Source organism: Carassius gibelio, chromosome A19 (assembly GCF_023724105.1).
Source record: "Carassius gibelio isolate Cgi1373 ecotype wild population from Czech Republic chromosome A19, carGib1.2-hapl.c, whole genome shotgun sequence".
In the NCBI taxonomy this organism is placed as follows: Eukaryota; Metazoa; Chordata; class Actinopteri; order Cypriniformes; family Cyprinidae; genus Carassius; species Carassius gibelio.
In genome coordinates this window covers 28,601,968-28,628,522 of record NC_068389.1, presented here as the reverse complement: position 1 = coordinate 28,628,522, position 26,555 = coordinate 28,601,968, and the positions used below count along the sequence as shown (strand labels likewise).

Genomic DNA, 26,555 nt, shown 5'->3' with positions numbered 1-26,555 from the left:
ATTGATTCAAAGCTAAGAAAAAAAATCTGATTTGCTTTGGTTCACTAACAATTTTCTGAACACACATCTCATCAAAAGCTGAATGTTCCCAAAACTACACTGTCATATTAAAAATGTTTTTAACAAATTTCCTTACCTGGATGAGGATGCACCGCTCCCAGAAGTACTGCAACACCAGGTCGATGCATGGAGCTGATGGAGCAAGCAAAAATCAATTTAAATATCATAATACCCAGATGACATCCTGGATGCGATTCAAATTTTTCCTTTTTCTTTGGAGTGTAACAAGCTCTTGGTGCATGAAGAAGATCCGTAAAGCTGCAAAGAATAAAATCTCAAATCAAAAGAGATATTCTTCATCAAAGTAAATAAAAAGCCACACCCCTAAACACCTCGTTTAAACACGCCCCCACATGTCTACATCACTATGTGGGAAGATTTATGTAACGCCGCCCAAATGTTCTCACAAAGAAAGTTGGAGTGAGATCAGTAGCAGAAAAGCAACGCACACCGGAGAAGACAAAAGCTGGAACAAATCCAGCATTAAGATGATTTTAACTCAAACACAGAGTCTATAATCCATAATAACACTTCCTCCAGTGAAAAAGTGTTCTGGTCTGAATCAGGAGAGAAATCTGCACAGATCAAGCAGCGATTAAACATCTCTAAACAAATATGCGAGAGACAACAGCAGATGATGCACTTTTTCACTGGAGGAAGTGTTATTATGGATTACGGTAAATTTAATTTATTTATTTAACCAGATTAAAAAACTAATTCAGATTAAAATCTCTTTTACCAGAGACACTTGGCTATGAAAGCAGCAAAAAAGTAACAAATATTCAAGTTTACATCCAAAACATGAATCAAATATCACAACAATTAAAAAATAATAATAATAATAAAAACATCATAATTTAGAAGCCCCTTCTGACCAATGACTAAAATGAAGCTCTCCATGAAGTGCTATTTGACTCAAATCCAGGGGCATTTTTACCCTTGTAATGTCATTTTAAGGTCTAACCTTTGTCATCTTTTACATCAAATACATACATTTATATAAACGTAATTTTTTTATTTTATTAAATTTGAATAATAAGACACAATCAGGTATAATAATAACCAATCAACTGAAATCAGTATCAACAAAATTAATCTTTGCTCTCCAGTGGAGCACAGAAGAGCAAAAGTGGCATGTTAGGAATATTAACACTGTTTAAGATCACAATGCAAACATCTATATGCAATGTTTTGAGATTAATGTTTCAAATATAAAGTTTTGAATATAGAAATATTACATGATACTGTAGAAAGGAAACAAGGGAAACTCCTACAAATGCAAGTGTATTAAGATCAGCTTTACTGTGTGTCTTTAGTAAAAGCTGACAGGAGTTTAAGCCCAGAAGAGAACAAACACCTTCTCCTTGGTCTCTGATGATGAATGATTGACAGAACAAATCAAATTAGCACTAGAACTAATTTACATATTGTTAGCCGTAATTAACAACTCCGAAAATTATACAGGGTTTCTAATCAGAATTTGATTTTTTGATACGAAACCGGGTTTAATTTTCAGACATGTCTTCCGCAGGACAAACAGCTGCCAATCAGGCAATATTATAAATCAATTTACCTATGACATATGAGCTGTTCTTATGGAAATGTTGCCATGTTATTACTCCATTTATTACACTTCGTTTTAATTATGGTTTATCATAAGAACTCATGAATAAGAAAAATTTAGACGTAGTGTATGGATTATTTTTTCAGAATGAGAAAAATATTTTATGAATATTTTATGCTCATATTTAAAAATAATATAGAATATCAGATCATACCGTCTTTTATAATAGTTTAGAATCATCTCTGAATAATATTTGGCTTTGTAAAACCTCATAATTAAAAACGAACAAAAAACACGTTTCTTGGTTTGTGTATGTAAATTTGGATACCACTGTCTTGTCGATTAAATTGTGACATTCATGAACTCAATAAGCATGCATACTACTTTAATATGTTGCAATCATCTTTATGTACTTTCCTTTTTGTTGTATAACGGAAACAGTCAATTTAAAAAAATCTTGTTGTAATTCATGAAATTAGTATTGAATCATAATTCATATGATTTAAGAAAGACAGAACATATTTAACAATATTAACTCTAATTTTCACTTTTTAATTTCCCCATGTAGGGATGCACCGATCCCGGAAGTACTGCAATACCGGGTCAATGCGTGGAGTGGACGGAGCAAGCCCCTATTCCATCTCCAGTATACAAAAATCAATTTAATATATGGTCCCCGGATAGGGGACGTATCAGATATTAAACTGATAAGAACAGATACTACACTTGATCTTAGCCAAAAGGCCGAGAAGCGATACCCACAAACTGTCAGCGCTGAGGGACTGATTCGACGCGCTACACATTTGAAAGACGGTGAGACGCGAACTAGCGCCCGATAAACACTTCAGACTACAAACACACTAGGAGACTGACGCACACACACACACACACTCACAAACTCACACACTCAAGACTCTCTCACGACGAGCTGAAAACCTCATCAAGTCACACAGATTCTTCTACTTCCGGTACGCTGCGTTCCCATCGTCCAATCAAACACGAGGACGGAGTTAGTGGACCATAAAACAAGTTGAATTCTCTTAATAGTTTGTTTATCATAAAACAAGAGATTGAAGTCTATCTACTCTAGTTCAGACAGCATGATATATCAAATAACAATAATAAAAAAAAAAGCTTATCAAATGCTTTCATTCACTTGATGAGTTGTATGAGTAAGAAAGAAAGATGGTTCACTCAGACTTTGCATTGACTATGTTCACTTAATAAGAAGACAGTTGCAGACTGACATCCTTTGCCTCATATACAAGACATTACAGATACTTTTCCATCCTTGACCAAGGGAAGGCATACCACCAAGGGTTTATGGCTGAGGGCTTTCATTACGCCATGGGGGTTATACGAGTGGTTCAGGATTCCTTTTGGGCTGACCAATGCACCTGCTGTATTTCAAGAGAAGGAAAAGGAGAACTGGAAAGAACATCTAGAGGACCGTTAAGAAAACAGCTAACTCTTGTCTTCCCGACTGCCTGGGACCTGTAACACACGCATAAATTACGTTATTATATATCACACTGGAAAAATGAACCAGGATACAAAACAAGAGACCAGAGTCGATGGCAGTTTTTAAATATTATATTAATCTTTATTTGAGTTTTGACAAAATACCCAGAAGCTCCAACCTTTACAAAAATATGTCTTCTACAAATTCTTTTCACGGGAGCGAGCGAATTAAACACAGTGTAGAGTATCTGATAACAGCGACACGTTATGCTGTGTTCACACCAAACGCGAATAGAGCGTCAAATTCGCGTCTACCGCGCCTAGTTTGCCGCTTGACCATTTTGAGATCATTCGCTTCATTCGCGCGTGAAATTAACTTCACAACAGACGCGAATTCGCGTCATGGGGGGGCTTCTGCCAGCTGAGTTCACGCAGCATTTTCAACCGCCATTTTTATTCGGATAATTTTCAAAATATTACTGTTATTGTGTCATGAAATGTAGTTTTAAAAGTATTTCAGACGAGAATGTAGTTGTTTTAAACTCAAATATGCGGTTTATTTATAATGACAGCGTCTATTTAAAAAAATGTGTTTCGCCGATCTCTGAGATGAGCTCCATGCGATCAGCGGGAGCTCCGTCATCATGTATACGCCGAGAGCAGCCTCACCTCGGATAGATCTTCTGACATTTGCCGCTGGCTCTGATGTCTCTTTAGTGGTTCAAGATAAAATATAATTCGTTTGGGGTAAAATGAAACGTTTCTTATCTTTGGCCTTTATTCAATTTTTCTATTAATATGTATATATATAGATAGATAGATAGATAGATAGATAGATAGATAGGTCCTTTTTATTGCTGTTTATTTTGTCATTTAGCTCCGGTTGACTGCTCACTGACAACATCAGTCGTTCCTCCTTGTTGAATGAGTGGAGAAGGGTATTCCTGCACAACCGGAGGCTGCAGGAACATACTGTTGAATGAGTGACTCCTAGCAGGCTCCTGATTGGTTAACGCGGCGCGAATTGACGCCAAAGTTCAAATTTTTCAACTCGGGCGGCAGACGCGAATTCGCGTCAAACGCTAAATGCACAAAAAGCACCATTCGCGCTTAACGCGCGTTTCGCGCGAAGCGCCCTATTCGCGCGTCAATTCGCGTCATTCGCGCGAACTAGACGCGCGAATGAGGCGAATTCGCGTCTTCCGCACCGCGCTTAACGCCCCATTCGCGCCGCGAGACCTCCAGACGCGCGTAAACGCGCCTTTGCATTGACTTAACATTGAAATCATTCGCGCCAGACGCTCTATTCGCGTTTGGTGTGAACACAGCATTACAGCCCGAACAAAGCCTTAATGCTGTGTTCACACCAAACGCGAATAGAGCGTCAAATTCGCGTCTACCGCGTCTAGTTTGCCGCTTGACCATTTTGAGATCATTCGCTTCATTCGCGCGAGTAATTCGCTTCATTCGCGCGTGGAATTAACTTCACAACAGACGCGAATTCGCGTCATGGGGGGGCTTCTGCCAGCTGAGTTCACGCAGCATTTTCAACCGCCATTTTTATTCTGATAATTTTCAAAATATTACTGTTACTGTGTCATGAAATGTAGTTTTAAAAGTATTTCAGGCGAGAATGTAGTTGTTTTAAACTCAAATATGCGGTTTATTTATAATGACAGCGTCTATTTAAAAAAATGTGTTTCGCCGATCTCGGAGATGAGCTCCAGCGGGAGCTCCGTCATCATGTATCCGCCGAGAGCAGCCTCGGCTCGGCTAGACCTTCTGACATTTGCCGCTGACTCTGATGTCTCATTAGTGGTTCAAGATAAAATATAATTCGTTTGGGGTAAAATGAAACGTTTCTTATCAATTGGCCTTTATTCAATTTATCTATTAATATGTTTTTTATATACATATATGTCCTTTTTATTCCTGTCTCTATAGAAATATGAACTTTTGTCATATAGCTCCGGTTGACTGCTCACTGACAACATCAGTCGTTCCCTCCTTGTTGAATGAGTGGAGAAGGGTATTCCTGCACAACCGGAGGCTGCAGGAACATACTGTTGAGTGACTCCTAGCAGGCTCCTGATTGGTTAACGCGGCACGAATTGACGCCAAAGTTCAAATTTTTCAACTCGGGCGGCAGACGCGAATTCGCGTCAAACGCTAAATGCACAAAAAGCACCTTCGCGCTTAACGCGCGTTTCGCGCGAAACGCCCTATTCGCGTCATTCGCGCGAACTAGACGCGCGAATGAGGTGAATTCGCGTCTTCCGCGCCGCGCTTAACGCCCCATTCGCGCCGCGAGACCTCCAGACGCGCGTAAACGTGCCTTTGCATTGACTTAACATTGAAATCATTCGCGCCAGACGCTCTATTCGCGTTTGGTGTGAACACAGCATAACGAGCTTCGTTATGCTGTGTTCACACCAAACGCGAATAGAGCGTCAAATTCGCGTCTACCGCGTCTAGTTTGCCGCTTGACCATTTTGAGATCATTCGCTTCATTCGCGCGAGTAATTCGCTTCATTCGCGCGTGGAATTAACTTCACAACAGACGCGAATTCGCGTCATGGGGGGGCTTCTGCCAGCTGAGTTCACGCAGCATTTCAACCGCCATTTTTATTCGGATAATTTTCAAAATATTACTGTTACTGTGTCATGAAATGTAGTTTTAAAAGTATTTCAGGCGAGAATGTAGTTGTTTTAAACTCAGATATGCGGTTTATTTATAATGACAGCGTCTATTTAAAAAAATGTGTTTCGCCGATCTCGGAGATGAGCTCCATGCGACCAGCGGGAGCTCCGTCATCATGTATCCGCCGAGAGCAGCCTCGGCTCGGCTAGACCTTCTGACATTTGCCGCTGGCTCTGATGTCTCTTTAGTGGTTCAAGATAAAATATAATTCGTTTGGGGTAAAATGAAACGTTTCTTATCAATTGGCCTTTATTCAATTTATCTATTAATATGTTTTTTATATACATATATGTCCTTTTTATTCCTGTCTCTATAGAAATATGAACTTTTGTCATATAGCTCCGGTTGACTGCTCACTGACAACATCAGTCATTCCTCCTTGTTGAATGAGTGGAGAAGGGTATTCCTGCACAACCGGAGGCTGCAGGAACATACTGTTGAGTGACTCCTAGCAGGCTCCTGATTGGTTAACGCGGCGCGAATTGACGCCAAAGTTCAAATTTTTCAACTCGGGCGGCAGACGCGAATTCGCGTCAAACGCTAAATGCACAAAAAGCACCTTCGCGCTTAACGCGCGTTTCGCGCGAAACGCCCTATTCGCGCGTCAATTCGCGTCATTCGCGCGAACTAGACGCGCGAATGAGGCGAATTCGCGTCTTCCGCGCCGCGCTTAACGCCCCATTCGCGCCGCGAGACCTCCAGACGCGCGTAAACGCGCCTTTGCATTGACTTAACATTGAAATCATTCGCGCCAGACGCTCTATTCGCGTTTGGTGTGAACACAGCATTAGTGTTTGTGACGAGTACAGCCTCGCTCGTGTCGTCCGATAGCAGCCGTCCTGGTCCAAACTCTCTCAACACGTCTCCATTAAATTAATCAACTTAAATTAGCATTCCACAAATATATAGTAACGTGATTGTTTTACAACAAATGAAGTAGAACTAATGTACAGACGTTGAAGCCGTTTCAAGTGCTGCCAACGAAAGCTTGATTATAAGATGATTCACACACACACACACACACACACACACACACACACACACACACACAAAAGACAGAAAACAAACATGGTTTTGGTCCGGTCCGTGTATCATCCGATCATTCAACGGACCTATACACCAAGTAATATGTACTTTTTACATTTTAACCAACATTTAAACCTGATCTAAAAAAGAACTTTGTTGACAAAAACATCTCTCATATCTTATATAAATTAAAGTATTTTTATTGGGGTAATTGCAGAAATCAATCCTTGTTCGTTTTTTTATTTTTTAAAGCAGTAAACGTTTTAAATAATTACTGCTCATCTGTCGCTTTAATGTACGTCCCCTTGGAATAATAAGGTTCTATCTGCGTTCTGAGTAGTTTTGAGATATTGAGCTTTAAAGTTTTTGTGTTCCATAGACTTCTGTAGATAGAATCTTTTTGTTTTTTCAATAAAAAATCCCAAAATGTACACAACTTAAAACATCACATAATGTAAATAAATTGTCACAGAATAAGAATATGTGAATAACTCAATTTTGACAAAAATGTCAGATAGAACCTTATAATTCTATCCTAATAATATTAATCATTGTTATCGTGTGTATAATGATTAACATCCACAGCTTGTTGTGTGGCACTAAAGGTTTTATCCCGTTCAGTCCAAATAAAGATAATATTCACCATCATTACAAGAAATGAATGAGATGTGGTTCAGATTTAATTTAATAGCCTTCTATACATAGCCGTCTATCAGACTAACAATTAACAACATTAACAACCATGAAGAACTTCTGTTTGGGGACGATTAGTTAATTTATATCTTACGTGATTACGTCATGTGTGAATGCAAGCTAGTGGAAAACAAGCATTTGTGGTCAATAAGCATATAGACGTTAAATTTTATCCTCGAGGGCTCTCCGAAGACGCATTCAATTTGTGATTTGAAATCTCATCTTCCGGATCCAGATCCATTTACTTCAAATAAAACTTGATTATCCGACGATCTACTTCATAATATTAACAAAGTTCAAATGTTAAACTTAAAACTTATAACATTCAAACCTATTACTGAAGGAATACACGGATTGTATTTAAGTATTACTATATATCTCTGCCTAGTAAATACATTCGTCTTCTTGTCATCTATTGTTTATACACATTATGAGGGAGAGCGCGAACGCAGTCCCCACTAGCAGAAATTATGCAGTTGAGATTCTCACATGTGGAGAATTCATAAAGGTCAGAGAGCCGAAGTGCAATGGCTGATCCTCACTCTAGGTGATCCACCTGCTTGATCATGGAGTCACCCCTGCCAGGTAAGTATGAGTTCTACACGGATCCGATCAGATACTCACTCCGCTCCACACCGATCACGTCGACGGTGAATAAACACACACCGGCGCGCTTTACACAAACAACACATGCTCAGTTTATTACGACCCTCCTTTACTTGAAAAAAAGCGCGGTAACAATTTGAGCTTTATGAAAAACTCAAATACACTTCGCGCCTCACACAAACGGAATACAATTTGAGCTTTATCAAAAACACAAAAACACACACGTAATACGTCACGTCTATTATATTTAATCTCACGTCCATTATGGGAGCAACACAAAGCTCCGATAACATTTTTTTACTTGCACGTAAAATATAACGCGGATAACATTAAATGCATGTTTTTCAGCAGATCAGAATGATTAATAATCGCGCCTTTCTGTTGCACCGTCGGTCTCGATTATCCGCCATGTTTGTAGTTTTTAACACTTTTAATTCTTGTTTGTAGTTTTAATCGAAGTTGTTGTGGACAGTATTATCCATTCGATTGCGCGAATCTGCGAGCGTTGTTATTGTTAAACGAATCAAGGAAGTGTAAGAACAATGTGTATTTTAAAGCAAAAACTAGCTTATAACTGCAGTCCGACAAACAAAAACACATTTAAATATTCAAATCTTACATGTTTACTATGATCCTTCTGTTCTCAATATGTGTATGTGTACAATATAACGCTTCATATTAAACTCTATTTTACTGTGTTTCAGTAGAGACAAATTTGGGGAGATGAAAAATATTACAAAACTTTCTGAAAATACAATATTAGAAATAACTCCAATTACTAGAAATGTAATGTACAATTTGCATGCATACAAACTTTGTAGAAAAATTAAATTCGAGAGGTTTCCAACCATGCATACTTATTAACATAAGGCTTTTATACTAGAGGTACTGTGCTAACAAAGTTTTTGGCCCATTTTGCGGTGCTATTTCTCGGCCCACAATGATGATGCATTAAATTGGACAAAAGGTCTTTATACTGAAGGTACGGTCCTAACAGAATCCAAATTTTGAGCATTTTTAACTTTACCAGTGTGTTTAATTGGCCTTTGAATTAAACATAAGGAACAATGCAAATTGAGCAATATTGCACCATCAGCCCAATTCATGGTGGTGTTTCTCGGCCAGTGTACATGATACTTTAAAATTTAAATGTATATCTTTATACTAGAGGTACTGCTTAAACAAAATCCAAATCTAAAGCATTTTTTAACTTTCCAATTCTTTTTAACCGGTCTTTGAACTTGGCATGGAGGACAATGCACACAATCATATTTTGCCATAAACCCATTTGCGGTGCTGTTTCTTGGCCACTGATGATTCTTTAAAACAGACATAACACCTTTACACTAGAGGTACTGCTCTAAGAAAATACAGCACTTTTAAAAATTTCCAATTTCTTGTAATTGGCTTTTAAAATTGGCATAATCTTCCTGAGAACCAGATTTTCTTTTTTTCTTTTTTTTTTTTGTAAACTTTCTTTATGTCATTATTTTGATAGGAGCATAAGAATTCTGATTTTTTTAAACTAAATATTTTAATCATTTTATATCATGTCCTTTGTAGAGTACTCCAGGACTATGTTTTTAAAAATAAGTAAAAATAAATAAATAAATAATAATAATAATAAATAAAAAAGACATGAAAAGGAATATATGGGCAAAAAACATTGTATTTTTCCCCATCCCCTTTTTAGGTTTCAGGCTAATTTTTAGACAAAATTTGTACAAAGATGATTCTCGGCTATGAAAGACATAACAAAATAATCTGATATACTACTATAATGTATGGAAAATGTGTAAAATGTCTATAAGCAGTAGACATTTGATAATTTGTAGACATTTGTGACCCTGGAGCCAAAACCAGTCTCAAATCGCTGGGGTTTGTTTTTAGCAATAGCAATAAATACATTCTATGGGTCAAAATGATCAATTAACTTTTCTTTTTTTTAGCAATTATCAATCAGATATTGTGTAAAGATCATGTTCCATGAATATATTTTATAAATTTCCTACTTTAAATATATCAAAACTTAATGTTTGATTAGTAATATGCATTGCTAAGAACTTTATTTGAACAACTTTAAAGATGATTTTCTCAATATTTGGATTTTTTGCAAATGAATATAAAATATGTTAAAAACCACATATTATACAGAGACTTCAAAATTAGTGGTATTTTATTAAATTTAACGTATTATACTTTCAATAAAACGTTTGCAACAAGTTTCTAAAAGCGGTTTTATTCCTGTTTTGGTCTTGTTTCGGTTTTAGTTTTAGTTTTTGTCATATTCATACAGCGTTTGTTGTTCACAGAGCTTCAAAGCAGTTCATTATGTAATAAACATTTGGTTCCATTGATTCAAAGCTAAGAAAAAAAATCTGATTTGCTTTGGTTCACTAACAATTTTCTGAACACACATCTCATCAAAAGCTGAATGTTCCCAAAACTACACTGTCATATTAAAAATGTTTTTAACAAATTTCCTTACCTGGATGAGGATGCACCGCTCCCAGAAGTACTGCAACACCAGGTCGATGCATGGAGCTGATGGAGCAAGCAAAAATCAATTTAAATATCATAATACCCAGATGACATCCTGGATGCGATTCAAATTTTTCCTTTTTCTTTGGAGTGTAACAAGCTCTTGGTGCATGAAGAAGATCCGTAAAGCTGCAAAGAATAAAATCTCAAATCAAAAGAGATATTCTTCATCAAAGTAAATAAAAAGCCACACCCCTAAACACCTCGTTTAAACACGCCCCCACATGTCTACATCACTATGTGGGAAGATTTATGTAACGCCGCCCAAATGTTCTCACAAAGAAAGTTGGAGTGAGATCAGTAGCAGAAAAGCAACGCACACCGGAGAAGACAAAAGCTGGAACAAATCCAGCATTAAGATGATTTTAACTCAAACATAGAGTCTATAATCCATAATAACACTTCCTCCAGTGAAAAAGTGTTCTGGTCTGAATCAGGAGAGAAATCTGCACAGATCAAGCAGCGATTAAACATCTCTAAACAAATATGCGAGAGACAACAGCAGATGATGCACTTTTTCACTGGAGGAAGTGTTATTATGGATTACGGTAAATTTAATTTATTTATTTAACCAGATTAAAAAACTAATTCAGATTAAAATCTCTTTTACCAGAGACACTTGGCTATGAAAGCAGCAAAAAAGTAACAAATATTCAAGTTTACATCCAAAACATGAATCAAATATCACAACAATTAAAAAATAATAATAATAATAAAAACATCATAATTTAGAAGCCCCTTCTGACCAATGACTAAAATGAAGCTCTCCATGAAGTGCTATTTGACTCAAATCCAGGGGCATTTTTTACCCTTGTAATGTCATTTTAAGGTCTAACCTTTGTCATCTTTTACATCAAATACATACATTTATATAAACGTAATTTTTTTATTTTATTAAATTTGAATAATAAGACACAATCAGGTATAATAATAACCAATCAACTGAAATCAGTATCAACAAAATTAATCTTTGCTCTCCAGTGGAGCACAGAAGAGCAAAAGTGGCATGTTAGGAATATTAACACTGTTTAAGATCACAATGCAAACATCTATATGCAATGTTTTGAGATTAATGTTTCAAATATAAAGTTTTGAATATAGAAATATTACATGATACTGTAGAAAGGAAACAAGGGAAACTCCTACAAATGCAAGTGTATTAAGATCAGCTTTACTGTGTGTCTTTAGTAAAAGCTGACAGGAGTTTAAGCCCAGAAGAGAACAAACACCTTCTCCTTGGTCTCTGATGATGAATGATTGACAGAACAAATCAAATTAGCACTAGAACTAATTTACATATTGTTAGCCGTAATTAACAACTCCGAAAATTATACAGGGTTTCTAATCAGAATTTGATTTTTTGATACGAAACCGGGTTTAATTTTCAGACATGTCTTCCGCAGGACAAACAGCTGCCAATCAGGCAATATTATAAATCAATTTACCTATGACATATGAGCTGTTCTTATGGAAATGTTGCCATGTTATTACTCCATTTATTACACTTCGTTTTAATTATGGTTTATCATAAGAACTCATGAATAAGAAAAATTTAGACGTAGTGTATGGATTATTTTTTCAGAATGAGAAAAATATTTTATGAATACTTTATGCTCATATTTAAAAATAATATAGAATATCAGATCATACCGTCTTTTATTATAGTTTAGAATCATCTCTGAATAATATTTGGCTTTGAAAAACCTCATAATTAACAACGAAAAAAAAAAAACACGTTTCTTAGTTTGTGTATGTAAATTTGGATACCACTGTCTTGTCGATTAAATTGTGACATTCATGAACTCAATAAGCATGCATACTAGTTTAATATGTTGCACTTAACTTTATGTACTTTCCTTTATTTTGTATTACGGAAAACAGTCAATTTAAAAAATCTTGTTGTAATTCATAAAATTCGTATTCAATTATAATTCATATAATTTAAGAAACACGCAACTTATCATAATTAATTCTCATTTTCACTGTTTAATTTCCCCATGAGGGGATGCACCGGTCCCGGAAGTACTGCAATACCGGATCAATGCGTGGAGTGGACGGAGCAAGCCCCTATTCCATCTCCAGTATCCAAAAATCAATTTAATATATGGTCCCCGGATAGAGGACGTATCAGATATTAAACTGATAAGAACAGATACTACACTTGATCTTAGCCAAAAGGCCGAGAAGCGATACCCACAAACTGTCAGCGCTGAGGGACTGATTCGACGCGCTACACATTTGAAAGACGGTGAGACGCGAACTAGCGCCCGATAAACACTTCAGACTACAAACACACTAGGAGACTGACGCACACACACACACATACATACATACACACACCCTCAGACACTCACAAGAAACACTCACACACTCAAAACTCTCTCACGACGAGCTGAAAACCTCCTCAAGTCACACGGAGTCTGCTACTTCCGGTACGCTGCGTTCCCATCGTCCAGTCAAACACGAGGACGGAGTTAGTGGACCATAAAACAAGTTAAATTCTCTTAATAGTTTGTTTATCATAAAACAAGAGATTGAAGTCCATCTACTCTAGTTCAGACAGCATGATATATCAAATAACAATAATAAAAAAAAAAAGCTTATCAAATGCTTTCATTCACTTGATGAGTTGTATGAGTAAGAAAGAAAGATGGTTCACTCAGACTTTGCATTGACTATGTTCACTTAATAAGAAGACAGTTGCAGACTGACATCCTTTGCCTCATATACAAGACATTACAGATACTTTTCCATCCTTGACCAAGGGAAGGCATACCACCAAGGGTTTATGGCTGAGGGCTTTCATTACGCCATGGGGGTTATACGAGTGGTTCAGGATTCCTTTTGGGCTGACCAATGCACCTGCTGTATTTCAAGAGAAGGAAAAGGAGAACTGGAAAGAACATCTAGAGGACCGTTAAGAAAACAGCTAACTCTTGTCTTCCCGACTGCCTGGGACCTGTAACACACGCATAAATCACGTTATTATATATCACACTGGAAAAATGAACCAGGATACAAAACAAGAGACCAGAGTCGATGGCAGTTTTTAAATATTATATTAATCTTTATTTGAGTTTTGACAAAATACCCAGAAGCTCCAACCTTTACAAAAATATGTCTTCTACAAATTCTTTTCACGGGAGCGAGCGAATTAAACACAGTGTAGAGTATCTGATAACAGCGACACGTTACAGCCCGAACAAAGCCTTAACGAGCTTCGTTAGTGTTTGTGACGAGTACAGCCTCGCTCGTGTCGTCCGATAGCAGCCGTCCTGGTCCAAACTCTCTCAACACGTCTCCATTAAATTAATCAACTTAAATTAGCATTCCACAAATATATAGTAACGTGATTGTTTTACAACAAATGAAGTAGAACTAATGTACAGACGTTGAAGCCGTTTCAAGTGCTGCCAACGAAAGCTTGATTATAAGATGATTCACACACACACACACACACACACACACACACACACACACACACACACACACACACACACACACACACAAAAGACAGAAAACAAACAGGGTTTTGGTCCCACAGAATTGTACAGGTTTATCATCAGAAGACAAAAGCACAGCAGCTCAGCACAAGAGAAGGCATCTGAGATTCTTCAAGCCAGTATCAATGTAAATGTAGACCTTCATCTTCTGACTCCAAAGTGCATTTGAGCGTACGAAGAGGAACCTGCGGCAAAAACACTTCAATCAGCATCAAATCACAATGAACTCCAAGCATTAATCAGTGCAGGGCAATCCATTCCCTGTTAATCAAATCAAATCTAGCCCTCTATCATTTCTAAATAACATTACAGAAGACAGTGAGCGTTTGTCATTCAGGAAGTGTTACATATGCGCACCTTTTGTGTTATTTAATGCTTTTAGACAGTGGTTTTCAACCTGTGGTCCGCGGCCCCCTATTGGGCCGCGGTGGTATTGCAGGTGGGCCGCCAATTATTTTCTGTTCATTTCCAGTCCATTCTTCACACACTGTCTGTGATGCGCCTTTTTTCTGAGCCAATGTTGACGGATCAGAGCGTTCTCACTGCGGTAAAAGATAGAGATAAAAACGTGCGAAAATAATTCATGTCTAACACATGAGCATAGAGTGAATTTGTTAGTGAACAGGATGCAGTTTAAGTGAGAGGAGACACGTTTTAAGTGTGCACACTCTCTCCTCGCAAAGCAGCGTGTATCTGAGCAAGCACGACCGGTTTTGTGACAGAGCAAAGGAAATCTGCTGCGAACAGAGAGATTCGCACTCGTGCATTATTTTAATGTGCTTTCGCGTTATATTTATGCACTCTCACTGCTGACCGCATACACATACTGTATACACACTGCAAACACCTGAGGCACCGCTACAATTAATGAGCTCTATGAACAATGCATGGCAAAAAAGAAAAAAAAGTCCCTGTATACAGGATTTTTTTTTTTTTTTTTTTTTTTTGCCACAAGTCTATACATTTTTTTACATCTTCACTATAGTGATAATTTTGACTTATGTCTGTTCTAGAGATGTTACAACTTTTTGATAAAGCTCTGATTGGTTTTCTTTTGGAAATATGTTTCAAATTAATCCTGAATGCATTTATGACTGTAAAAGCACAATTGCAAAATTGATCAAAAAAATCGCGATAGTTTTTTTTTTTTTTTTTGGTCCATATCGCACAGCCCTAGTTTATTCAATAAATATAGTTTAAAATCTAGCTTCTGAGTACTAAGTTATTAACCCAACAATAGCGGGGTCAGTTAATTTTTTTGAAGTGGGCCGCGCAAACATATGTGTTTGGTTGTGTGGGCCGCGAGTTGAAAAAGGTTGGGAACCACTGCTTTTAGATATAGTAAAAATACTAAATATATTTGTGTGTATATATATATATATATATATATATATACACACATTTAAAAAAAAAATATAGATATATATATTTTTATAAAAAATGCAATGTTGTATTAATGGAACAGAACTTTCTAAATGCTGTGTATATTTGATAGATAGATAGATGTTGTTGGTTTATTATATATACACATATCTCCAAACATGCAACACATATCTGTGGAAAAAAAAAGATCTAATCTTTTTTTTTTTTTCACAGATATAACGCGTTTCATGTTCGGGTCATTTTTGACCCGGGTTTATATGGAACACCATTAGATGTCAAAAAATACCTTCTGTAAAGTTATCTGTGAAGTTACATAAGTGTATGTAGATATATACTTCTATATATATATAATATATCTGTTTTCAGCTGTCCTCGAGAGCGTTGTCCCAGACTGATGGAGTACTACGAGATGCTGAAGGACCGTCCCAGTATTAAAGCCAGCTGGCCTCTTGAGTGGCTGGAGACACCTGAGGGTCCAGACACGTTCAAGAACCTGTGAAGAACATGTAGAACTGCATTCAGTTTAAGTTTAAGTTCAGTTTACTGTATTAAACCACAACCCTTAACTCTGGTCAGTCAAGTTTCGATTTGCCAGACGTTTAACTTTTAATCTCAATCATTCATCTTTAACACAGCAGGCCGCTTTATTTTTGAACTCAATAAGCTCATTGTTATCGTGTGTATAATGATTAACATCCACAGCTTGTTGTGTGGCACTAAAGGTTTTATCCCGTTCAGTCCAAATAAAGATCATATTCACCATCATTACAAGAAATGAATGAGATGTGGTTCAGATTTAATTTAATAGGCTTCTATACATAGCCGTCTATCAGACTAACAATTAACAACATTAACAACCATGAAGAACTTCTGTTCGGTTTAATAGATTTGAGCATCAGAACTTTTATTCTCCTTACAGTTATGCTTTTCTTGTTAATATTTGTTTGGGAAAAGTCCCATCACTTAACATATATTTTTTTGTATAAAATCACTGCTTTTTGCATCGTTTTACAAAAACGACAGTGAATATATAGATTGTTGAATATAAAAGGATCAAGAAAAAAATAGGTGGCGAGACCATACAAGTAATATGCACTTTTTACATTTTAACCAACATTTAAACCTGATCTAAAAAAGAACTTTGTTGACAAAAACATCTCTCATATCTTATATAAATTAAAGTATTTTTATTGGGGTAATTGCAGAAATCAATCCTTGTTCGTTTTTTTATTTTTATTTTTAAAAGCAGTAAACGTTTTAAATAATTACTGGTCATCTTTCGCTTTAATATTTTACATTAGTTTCTTTATATCGTGCGTGATTACGTCATGTGTGAATGCAAGCTAGTGGAAAACAAGCATTTGTGGTTGAAAAGCATATAGACGTTAAATTTTATCCTCCAGGGCTCTCCGAAGACGCACTAAATTTGTGATTAGAAATTTCATCTTCCGGATCCAGTTCTATCTACCTTGAACTTAACTTTATTATTCGATGAACTACTTCATAATATTATATAAAGTTTATGTTTTAAACTTAACACATTCAAACATATTTAATACCTCTTACTGACTAATTGTATGGATTCTAATTACATATTAACTATATACCTGTCCACTCCACTAACATACCTATCGTGTTGTCATCTATTATTCACACACATTATAAGGGAGAGCGCGAACGCAGTCCCCACTAGCAGAAATTATGCAGTTGAGATTCTCACATGTGGAGAATTCATAGAGGTCAGAGAGCCGAAGTGCAATGGCTGATCCTCACTCTAGGTGATCCACCTGCTTGATCATGGAGTCACCCCTGCCAGGTAAGTATGAGTTCTACACGGATCCGATCCGATACTGACTCCGCTCCACACCGATCACGTCGACGGTGAATAAACACACACCGGCGCGCTTTACACAAACAACACACACTCAGTTTATTACGAACCTCCTTTAAACCCTGAGCCACAAGAAGCGCGGAAACGATTTGAGCTTTATTTAAAAACACAAATACCCTTCGAGCCTCACACAAACGGAAACACGTCATCGGTGACGTCAGCGGCGCATCTATATATTTTAATCTTTCTGGGAGCGACACACTTGTTGCGATAACATTTTTCAATTTGAACTTGAAATATAAAGAGGATAACATTAAATATGTTTCCAGCAAATCAGAATAATTAATAATCACGCCTTTTCTGCTGCGCTGTTGGTCTCACGTATCCGCCATGTTTGTAGTTTTTTTTTTTTTTGACTATTTTTAGGTGCATCTTGACATCACTGCGCGTGCTGCTGATCATGTTACGACAGTGCAGTTTCTTGATTATTACGCCGGAATTTAAGTATAGTTCCTAATCATATCGCCCTAAAAATCGCAACTTTTCCTTTTCCGCTATACTTGGTACACGATATAACTACATAAATGTCAAGTTTTAAATTGAAAAAATATCGAAACATTTTGGTCATTTTTGAACGCAATGACACTGATCTAATAGGATTAAATTATGTATGCTAAGAGTGCTATCCCTATCCCCAGAGTTGCACTTGCTTCAAATTTCAAAGGTAAAATACATTGTCAACAAAACTTTTTTTCCAAATGCATGACAAATGTTTGCACTGAGTTATGCTCCTAGAGTTTCCGCAGGTCCTTAAAAACACTAAATCGTTTAATTTTAAGGCCATGTAAACTCTTAAATGATGCACAAAGTCTTAATTATAAGTGGTCTTAAATTAAGGGACAGCAGGTTTCTAGATTTATGCTTGTTATTGTCATATTATAAATTTTGTTTTCTGCTCTTTTTCTACAGATTTTAATTATTTTAGTTTATACAATAATTAATTTGTTTCAATCCCCTAATGAAAAAAATAGAAAACATCATATTATTTGTAATGGTTTTACTGGTTATAATGAAATTGTATTGGTTTTAATGGAAACAGTAAGAGTGTTTTGGATAAAGTGGTTCTTAATGTTATAAGTCCCAAAACACACTACATGATACCATTATTTATGGGTTTTAATGGTTAAAAGTTGATGGTTTGTAGTGGTATTTGTAGTGGAAATCATTAGAATTTCACCGTGGGGTTTGTGATGTTATATTAGCCATAAATGTGACAGGAACGTTGTAATATTGTGAGATAGTAGTGACGGATTGTAGTTTATTCTTCTTTACCCTTTTACCCCATCTGTTAAAAATCTTTAAACAATGTAAGATTTATCAGTGTATAGAGAACATGAAATGCATCGTATATTGTGACCCTTTACATTCGCTTCTGATTGTTTCTGCAGTGAATGTAGCTACACTGTCTGAGCCAAAGAGGATGGAACTGAATTTTATGAATTTGAAAAGCATTATTATTATTATTATTATTATTATTGTTTATTTTTTATGTAGGAGGACCCTGCTATAAAAGGGTCTCGTGGAAATCCGGCAGAATTCAACCAATATAATGACTTAGACTCTCCTGAAGTGTTTCCACTTTTGTGTCCCACATCTATCTATCTTTCTTTGTTTTCTTTTACTTGAATAGGCACCAGAAACTGAAAGCTAAATAAATGTTTTAGTGGATAAAGCTTTGTCTGTTTGCTTAACTGATTAATGTCACTTAACAAAGTTACTAAACTCTTCTGACTAGTTTTTACATTTGATAATTTAGTGGTTTTATCAACATGTTTTTATCTATCAGGCAAAATAGTTTTCTAGGGTAACACTTTACAATAAAGTTTCATTTGTTGACTGATTTATTAACTAACATTAACTATGAGCAATACATTTGATACAGTATTTATTAAAGTTTTAAAAATGTAGTTCATAAAAATACAGCAGTACGTTGTTTTTTCTTTAGTGCATTAACTAATGTTAACAAATACAGCTTTTGACTTACCGTGTAAAGAGACGTTTGTATTTCATGAGAATATTGCCCATTCGTTTTTTCCAAAAATGTTAGAAGCTAATTTTGTTTATTCGTGCCTCTCTGAGATTTTTTATTTTTTGTTAGTATTATTTATTAATTTATTATTTTGTTAGTTTATATAAACCTTTTTTGTGATTAAGATTATTATGCCTAAAATATTGTGCCCCAAATAAACTTTAAAGATTATATTTCACTGTATTATGTTTGATTGTATGCATGCATTTGCTAATTCGCTAGAAGAAGAAAAAAACTCGCTTTTACCATCTCAGAATGGCCGTATCAATTTCCAATCTTGTGTCCTTTTTCTTAGACGATAGAACAACCATAGATCGAGGAGAACAGTGCAGCTTAGATGCTGGTTTACTATCAAACGCGGGCTGGTGAGAGATTTCCTGTTTATCATGATGACGTCTAAAGTCCCCGCCAAAGGATGTAGTCCCTTTTAGCAACTTGTTAGCAACCGCCATTTTTAAGACACAATAAAGTTTATAAAAATCACAAGCAGGTTGTAACTGGTGTGTTTTATGTCACAGATGAAAACGTGAAAATATTTAGAGGCTTTGTTAACCCCAGACCTTATTTCAGGCGATTTTTGCAAAAATCTATTTAAACGACCCATAGATTTTAAGGCGACGGAACCGCAAGTGCCAAAATGCTAACTCACTTCCGCGTGTTGGCCTACAAATTGACGTCATACCTTCAGCACTCTACTACATCGAGCGTAAATTTACTAAATACAACGATTTTTACAACAAATTTCCTGATTTCATATACTTATCCGAGAGAACCATAGACAGTAAAGGGAAAGAACAGGTTCTCGGTGAAAGAATTGTATCTACCATCACTACTATATACTCAAAAGTATCTCATAGGATTCGTTTATCATTATTTCAATATGTCTACATGTTAGATAGATGTGATCAAGTGACTCCACACAGAAAATTATTTATGATCAGCATTATCCAATATTCATTTTACTGATCTAATGTATCAACTAATTTTTGTACACATAATAAGGGAGAGCGCGAACGCAGTCCCCACTAGCAGAAATTATGCAGTTGAGATTCTCACATGTGGAGAATTCATAGAGGTCAGAGAGCCGGAGTGCAATGGCTGATCCTCACTCTAGGTGATCCACCTGCTTGATCATGGAGTCACCCCTGCCAGGTAAGTATGAGTTCTACACGGATCCGATCAGATACTCACTCCGCTCCACACCGATCACGTCGACGGTGAATAAACACACACCGGCGCGCTTTACACAAACAACACATGCTCAGTTTATTACGACCCTCCTTTACTTGAAAAAAAGCGCGGTAACAATTTGAGCTTTATGAAAAACTCAAATACCCTTCGCGCCTCACACAAACGGAATACAATTTGAGCTTTATCAAAAACACAAAAACACACACGTAATACGTCACGTCTATTATATTTAATCTCACGTCCATTATGGGAGCAACACAAAGCTCCGATAACATTTTTTTACTTGCACGTAAAATATAACGCGGATAACATTAAATGCATGTTTTTCAGCAGATCAGAATGATTAATAATCGCGCCTTTCTGTTGCACTGTCGGTCTCGATTATCCGCCATGTTTGTAGTTTTTAACACTTTTAATTAGGGCTCAAGCCTGGAGGGCGAGAGCCCTATTGTTTTCCTTAGGATTATTTTTTATTATTATTATTATTAGGGCTCAAGCCCGAAGGCGAAGGCGAAGGCGAAGAGCCCTATTGTTCTTCTAAGGATTATTAGGGCTCAAGCCCGAAGGGGCGAAGAGCCCTATTGTTCTTCTAAGGATTATTAGGGCTCAAGCCCGAAGGGGCGAAGAGCCCTATTGTTCCCCTAAGGATTATTCTTATTATTATTATTAGGGCCCGAGCACCGATGGTGTGAGGACCCTCTTGGAATTGCTCCGTTTATTATTAGGGCTCAAGCCCGAAGGGGCGAAGAGCCCTATTGTTCTTCTAAGGATTATTAGGGCTCAAGCCCGAAGGGGCGAAGAGCCCTATTGTTCTTCTAAGGATTATTCTTATTATTATTTTTTTTATTTTTTATTAAACCTTCCGGGGGTTTTTGGGGGCCTTAACATGCTCAAAAACTCTTGAAAATTGGCACACACATTGGAATCTGCGGCCATCAGGACGCCGCAGAGGCTGGGACCCGGGCGTGGCACAGGGACTCTACAGCGCCCCCTGGAACACCTTCAGAAATCTTGAACCATAGCTCACACAGACTTGCATGTATTTATATGAAACTTGGTACACTTATAGATCTCATTGAGCCGAACAACTTTCACACTTTATGTCATAGGCTCCCCCCAACAGGAAGTCAGCTATTCAGGGCTGTTTAAAAAAAGCATGCTCTGGAATTTGAAATACTCCTCTGAGGTTTTCAACCCGTTCGCCACGAAACTCGGTGAACATGATCTCAAGACATTGGGGATGAAAAATTGCGAGGGGATTTTTGATATCTCGAACGGTTTGCCCGTAGCGAGGCATGGAAATTATGGCGAGAAATGAGAAACAGGAAATGTCTAATAACATCCACATACATTTCCTGAATTTGATCAAACTTCATTGGTTTGTTTGTTGTATGATACCGATCGTATATATGTGACTATTAAGAGTCAACGTTATAGCGCCACCAACTGGCAGCAGGAAGTGTGTCATTTTCAAAATGCTTTTAATTCAGCATCTTATTTTTACTCGATTTACTTAAAACTTCATCAGAATAATGACAAAACACGGCCGATGTAAATCTGTTGTGGGGATATTGATATCTAATATGGCGTTGCCATGGCAACGTGTCAAACTTGAATGTTCTGTTATGATGAGTTTGAGGCAGACAACAAGCTCAGATTTACATGAAACTCAAAACACATATCAGTATTAGTGATAGCTAGACAATGGCAAAAGCTTTTAAAAGGGCGTGAAGGAGGCACTCTATAGCGCCACCTTTTGTCAAAAGTGGGGGGGTTAGTTTTAGCTACAGACACCAAACTTGGTACATAAATTGTTCTTTTCAAGACGGACAACTTTCTAATTCACAGTCATCAGCTACGACCAACAGGAAGTCGGCTATTTTGATTTGAATATTTAAATTGAGCTCTGATTTAATGCATACTCCTCACAGGAAATGTTCACTATACTCACCAAACTTTGTCTACATGTTGAAAAAACATTGAGGAACTTAAATTGCGAACGGATTTTGGTTAGCTTGAACGGTTTTGTCGTGGTGATTTTTTGAAATGACAGTAAAAAGGGAATCATTAATTGTCTTGTATTTTTAAATTGCAGCTTCCAAACACTTAAAAAAAATTCATACAGAGATCAAATCATTCTGAGGACATATGCATAGTTTCATGACTTTACAACACTGTATGATTAAAAGAAAATTTAAAAAATGTCAGACATCTCAACTCACTCTGTCCCTCTGTTTGAGGAATGTATGTGTGCTGACTGAGTGCATGTGTGTGTGTGAGTGTGTGTCTGTGAGTGGGGGATGGGCATGAGCTGAGTGGCAGACACAATGAGAGAGAGAAAGAGAGAGAGAGAGACTTAATCATCTCTTTAATCACCAGAAAAAAAATGTATTTTAAATTGTTATTTTTTGTTGCTGTTGCTAACATTGCTGTTTTCATTACAGCTTAAGAAATCTCTTAGGCCTTATCCTTTTCTGACAGTTTCAGGAATTAAAAACACAATTCTAAAAATACTTATTTGTGCTGCAAATAATAATTTCAACTCATTTGATACTGACCTATTCCATCCTGTGACATGACATGTTTCTACATTTTTAAAATCTCATGGATGTAACAGGTAAAACTGTTCAGTTCACAGATCAAGACTAAGCTTCTTTCACAAATGCTTATAAGTCATTAAAGGATTTAATAACACTGTAAAATAACGTCTAATTTGTTAACATTAGTAAATGCATTGGTAACACTTTATAATAACTGCACTCATTAGTAAATAGTCAGTTTATGCTTTATAAAGCCTTGTCCCAATATTAATAATTAGTAGTAAGCAGTTTATAAATACAGGCTATAAATAGCTTGTTCTTGGTTTATAAGCACATTTATTAAAAAGGAGAGTAAAGGGTCAGTTATCTTCCTATGAAAAAAATAAATAAATAAAAATAAACAAACAACAACACAGATTGATACAGAACTCAGATATGTTATTGTGGATTTATGATAAAATCAGCATGTAAAAATGAATTCATACTCCTCCGAGAAGACATAAGTAGTTCACACCAAACTTTTTCAACATGATGCTAATATACTGAAGATGTTAAATTTCGAATGAGTTTAGGATACCTTAAATGGTGTGGCCATAGCGATTTATTAAAGTAACATAAAAAAATACAATAGTTATTTTACGATATCTTTAAAATTTTTAATTCCAACTCTTCATATTTTTTTATATACGTAGAAGTCATCATTTGAATGAAGCACAGTAAGTTTCATAGCTTTATCATTTTCAAGAGCCAGCATAAAATTAAAACTATCATAACTTATAAATCAAGCTCGCAATTCTTAGTACCAATAATGGCCACCAGATAGAGCTATAGGATCACTTTTAAATAATTATTGTAGAAACGAGTATGATTTAAATCATTTATAGAAATCTTTCAAAGAAAAATAATATGAATTTATGTATTTACTGATAAAATCACCCTCACTTAATTAGAAAAACAAGCTGAAGTATTGTGAACTGTATATTAAGAATAATTCTTTATAGGCTTTATGGACAGATACGTTTTGAGTGACTCTTGAAGGATCAGCCCCACATCCTCTTTTACCACTGTTTAAAGAATGTATCTTACAGAACAGGTGCGAATGAATTTTGGATAGCTTGAATGGTTTTGTCGTGGTGATTTATTGAAATAACAGTAAAAAAGTAACCAGTAAATGTCTTTTATTTTTTTAAAGTGCAGCTTCTAAACACTTCAAAAAAATGTACACCTAGAAGACAAGTCATTCTGAGGAAATATGCATAGTTTCATGACTATACAACACTATATGGATGATAGAAAATTAAAAAACTATCATACATCTGATGTCACTCTGTCCCTCTGTCACTGTGGTTAATGTGTGTGTGTGTGTGGGTGTGTGTGTTTGTGTGTGTGTTAAGTGAATTAGGTGTGAAACTATCATGGAGCATTTAGTCTCCAGCGCCAACATTTTACAGAACTGCCACTTTCCTGGAGTCTCAGAATTACAATGTGTCAGGTTCTGAGAGATCTAAGATTCCAAAAAATTATTTAATTAGAATACCATGAAGTATTGTGAAATACTATATATTAAGACTTTATATATAGGCTTTCTGAACAGATTAGAGTGACTCGTGAAGGACCAGCACCACCTCCTCTTGTCCGATGGTTTGAGGAATATATCTTCCAGAATCCGGGATTAAGATTTAGAAGTTCATTTTTATTCCACCTCCTTTCCTGAAAGTCTGTCTTGCAGAATTGACTAAAAATTAATCTTCACATTAATTCCTAATTATTTTGCAATTCTTTTTGTCAGTTCTTCTTGACCTGTTTTTTTCTTCTTCTTTTCTGACCTCATGACCCAGTCAGCATTTTTGTACAATGGTCAAGTCTTAACTTATCTATTTCTGTATTGCATTTGTGTTTGATATTTCTCATGGGCTTTACAGTTTGAGTTAAAACTCTTTTTTAGCGCATTTCATCTGTAAAAGAAAACATGCCTAATAATTCTTCACACATGAATATAAGGAGTTTTTCTCTTCCAGCTTTCCTGGACTATTGTATAGCACTCATAAATGATTAAATAAAAAATAATGGTAGTTATTAAGATTGATATGGTTTGGAATTGGTAAAATGTGCTTGGAAAAAAATCACAATAAAACAATGTTTTAATGTTTAAGTTTGGAATATTAACTGACATGAATGAATGCTATATAAATATTGTTCATGTTAACATAATGTTTAGAAATGAAATATTATTGTAAAGTGTCACTAAAGTTATATATATTGTTCTGTGAATGTGATTTTAAAGTCTTGATGATTCTGATTAACCCTTTAACTGCCTTATCCTTTAAAACCTCACTGCCAGAGAGAGAGAGAGAGAGAGAGAGAGAGAGAGAGACCTAATCATCCCTTTAATAATCAGGAAAAAAAAATCTGTATTTTAAATTGTTATTGTTTTTGTTGTTGCTAATGGTGGTGTTTTTTCCTTTCATTACAGGTTAAGAAATCTCTTAGGCCTTATCCTTTTCTGACAGTTTTAGGGATTTAAAAACATCCTAAGAATCCTTATTTATGCTGCAAATAATAATTTCAAACTCATTTGATACTGACCTATGACAACCTGTGACGTGACATGACATTTATTAATCTCATGGATGTAACAGTAAAACTCTTCAACTGACAGATTAAGCTGCAATGCAAGCGAAATTATTTCACAAATGCTTATAGGTCATTAAAATCATTACAAAACACTAATAAATTATTAAAGGATTTGGTAACACTGTATAATAATGTCTAATTTGTTAACATTAGTAAATGCATTGGTAACACTTTATAATAACTGCACTCATTAGCTAAGCATTAGTAAATAGTTCATGATTATAAAGCCTTTTCCCTTAATAATAGTCATTATTAAGCAGTAATACATCTATAAATACATTGTTCTTGGTTTAAAAGCACATATATTACAAAGGAGATTAAAGTCTCAGTTGTCTTATAAAATAAATGAATAAACACAACCCAGTTTGATTCAGAATTCAGAAATATTTATTTCAAGATGCAATAAAAGGAAACTGTACACTTGAATAGGTTTTGAGCGATTCATGAAGGACTAGCATCACCTTCTCTCGTATGATGGTTTGAGGAATATATCTTCCAGATAGTACTGCTGCTCCCTATATGCAGAGTATGCAGTCTTCGTAGGGCACCAACTCCCAGAGGGGGCACCATCCCAGTTGCTCAAAAAAAAAAAAAAAATATGCGCCATTCTCCCATCTGTGCTCGCGACCGCTCACACCTCATGTTTGTGGCTGAATGTTCGTAATTGATGGATGGACATCTATGCCAGGGTAAAAGACATCAGCAATCCGGCACAGAGAAAAGAAATCTAAA

General features: G+C 36.0%; 1 protein-coding gene, 1 long non-coding RNA gene and 5 other non-coding genes across 8 annotated transcripts in view; 1 reads left to right on the top strand and 6 right to left on the bottom strand.

The window, feature by feature from the left end:
* Window positions 1-26,555, top strand: part of LOC127935227 (glutathione S-transferase A) — a 232,949-nt gene that overhangs the window by 38,830 nt on the left and 167,564 nt on the right. Inside the window, exon 6 of one of the 2 annotated variants that reach the window (XM_052532915.1) lies at window positions 15,905-16,313. The exons of the other annotated variant lie outside the window; for it this stretch is intronic. Coding sequence (XP_052388875.1) covers window positions 15,905-16,037 — 133 coding nt within the window. The 3' untranslated portion in view covers window positions 16,038-16,313. Of the gene's footprint in view, window positions 1-15,904; window positions 16,314-26,555 lie in introns of those variants that run through there. 2 annotated transcript variants of the gene reach the window in all.
* On the bottom strand, window positions 2,190-2,380 carry LOC127936285 (U2 spliceosomal RNA). The gene has a single exon (XR_008148248.1). It is a non-coding gene; the product is annotated as a U2 spliceosomal RNA (small nuclear RNA).
* Window positions 7,938-8,098, bottom strand: LOC127936282 (U1 spliceosomal RNA). The gene has a single exon (XR_008148245.1). It is a non-coding gene; the product is annotated as a U1 spliceosomal RNA (small nuclear RNA).
* Window positions 12,653-12,843, bottom strand: LOC127936290 (U2 spliceosomal RNA). The gene has a single exon (XR_008148253.1). It is a non-coding gene; the product is annotated as a U2 spliceosomal RNA (small nuclear RNA).
* On the bottom strand, window positions 13,695-17,777 carry LOC127935229 (uncharacterized). The gene is made up of 3 exons (XR_008148025.1): window positions 17,259-17,777; window positions 15,874-16,031; window positions 13,695-14,340 (listed from the first exon to the last, which is right to left on the bottom strand). It is a non-coding gene; the product is annotated as an uncharacterized LOC127935229 (long non-coding RNA).
* Window positions 17,202-17,362, bottom strand: LOC127936273 (U1 spliceosomal RNA). The gene has a single exon (XR_008148238.1). It is a non-coding gene; the product is annotated as a U1 spliceosomal RNA (small nuclear RNA).
* LOC127936279 (U1 spliceosomal RNA) lies at window positions 20,458-20,618 on the bottom strand. Its single transcript, XR_008148243.1, has one exon. It is a non-coding gene; the product is annotated as a U1 spliceosomal RNA (small nuclear RNA).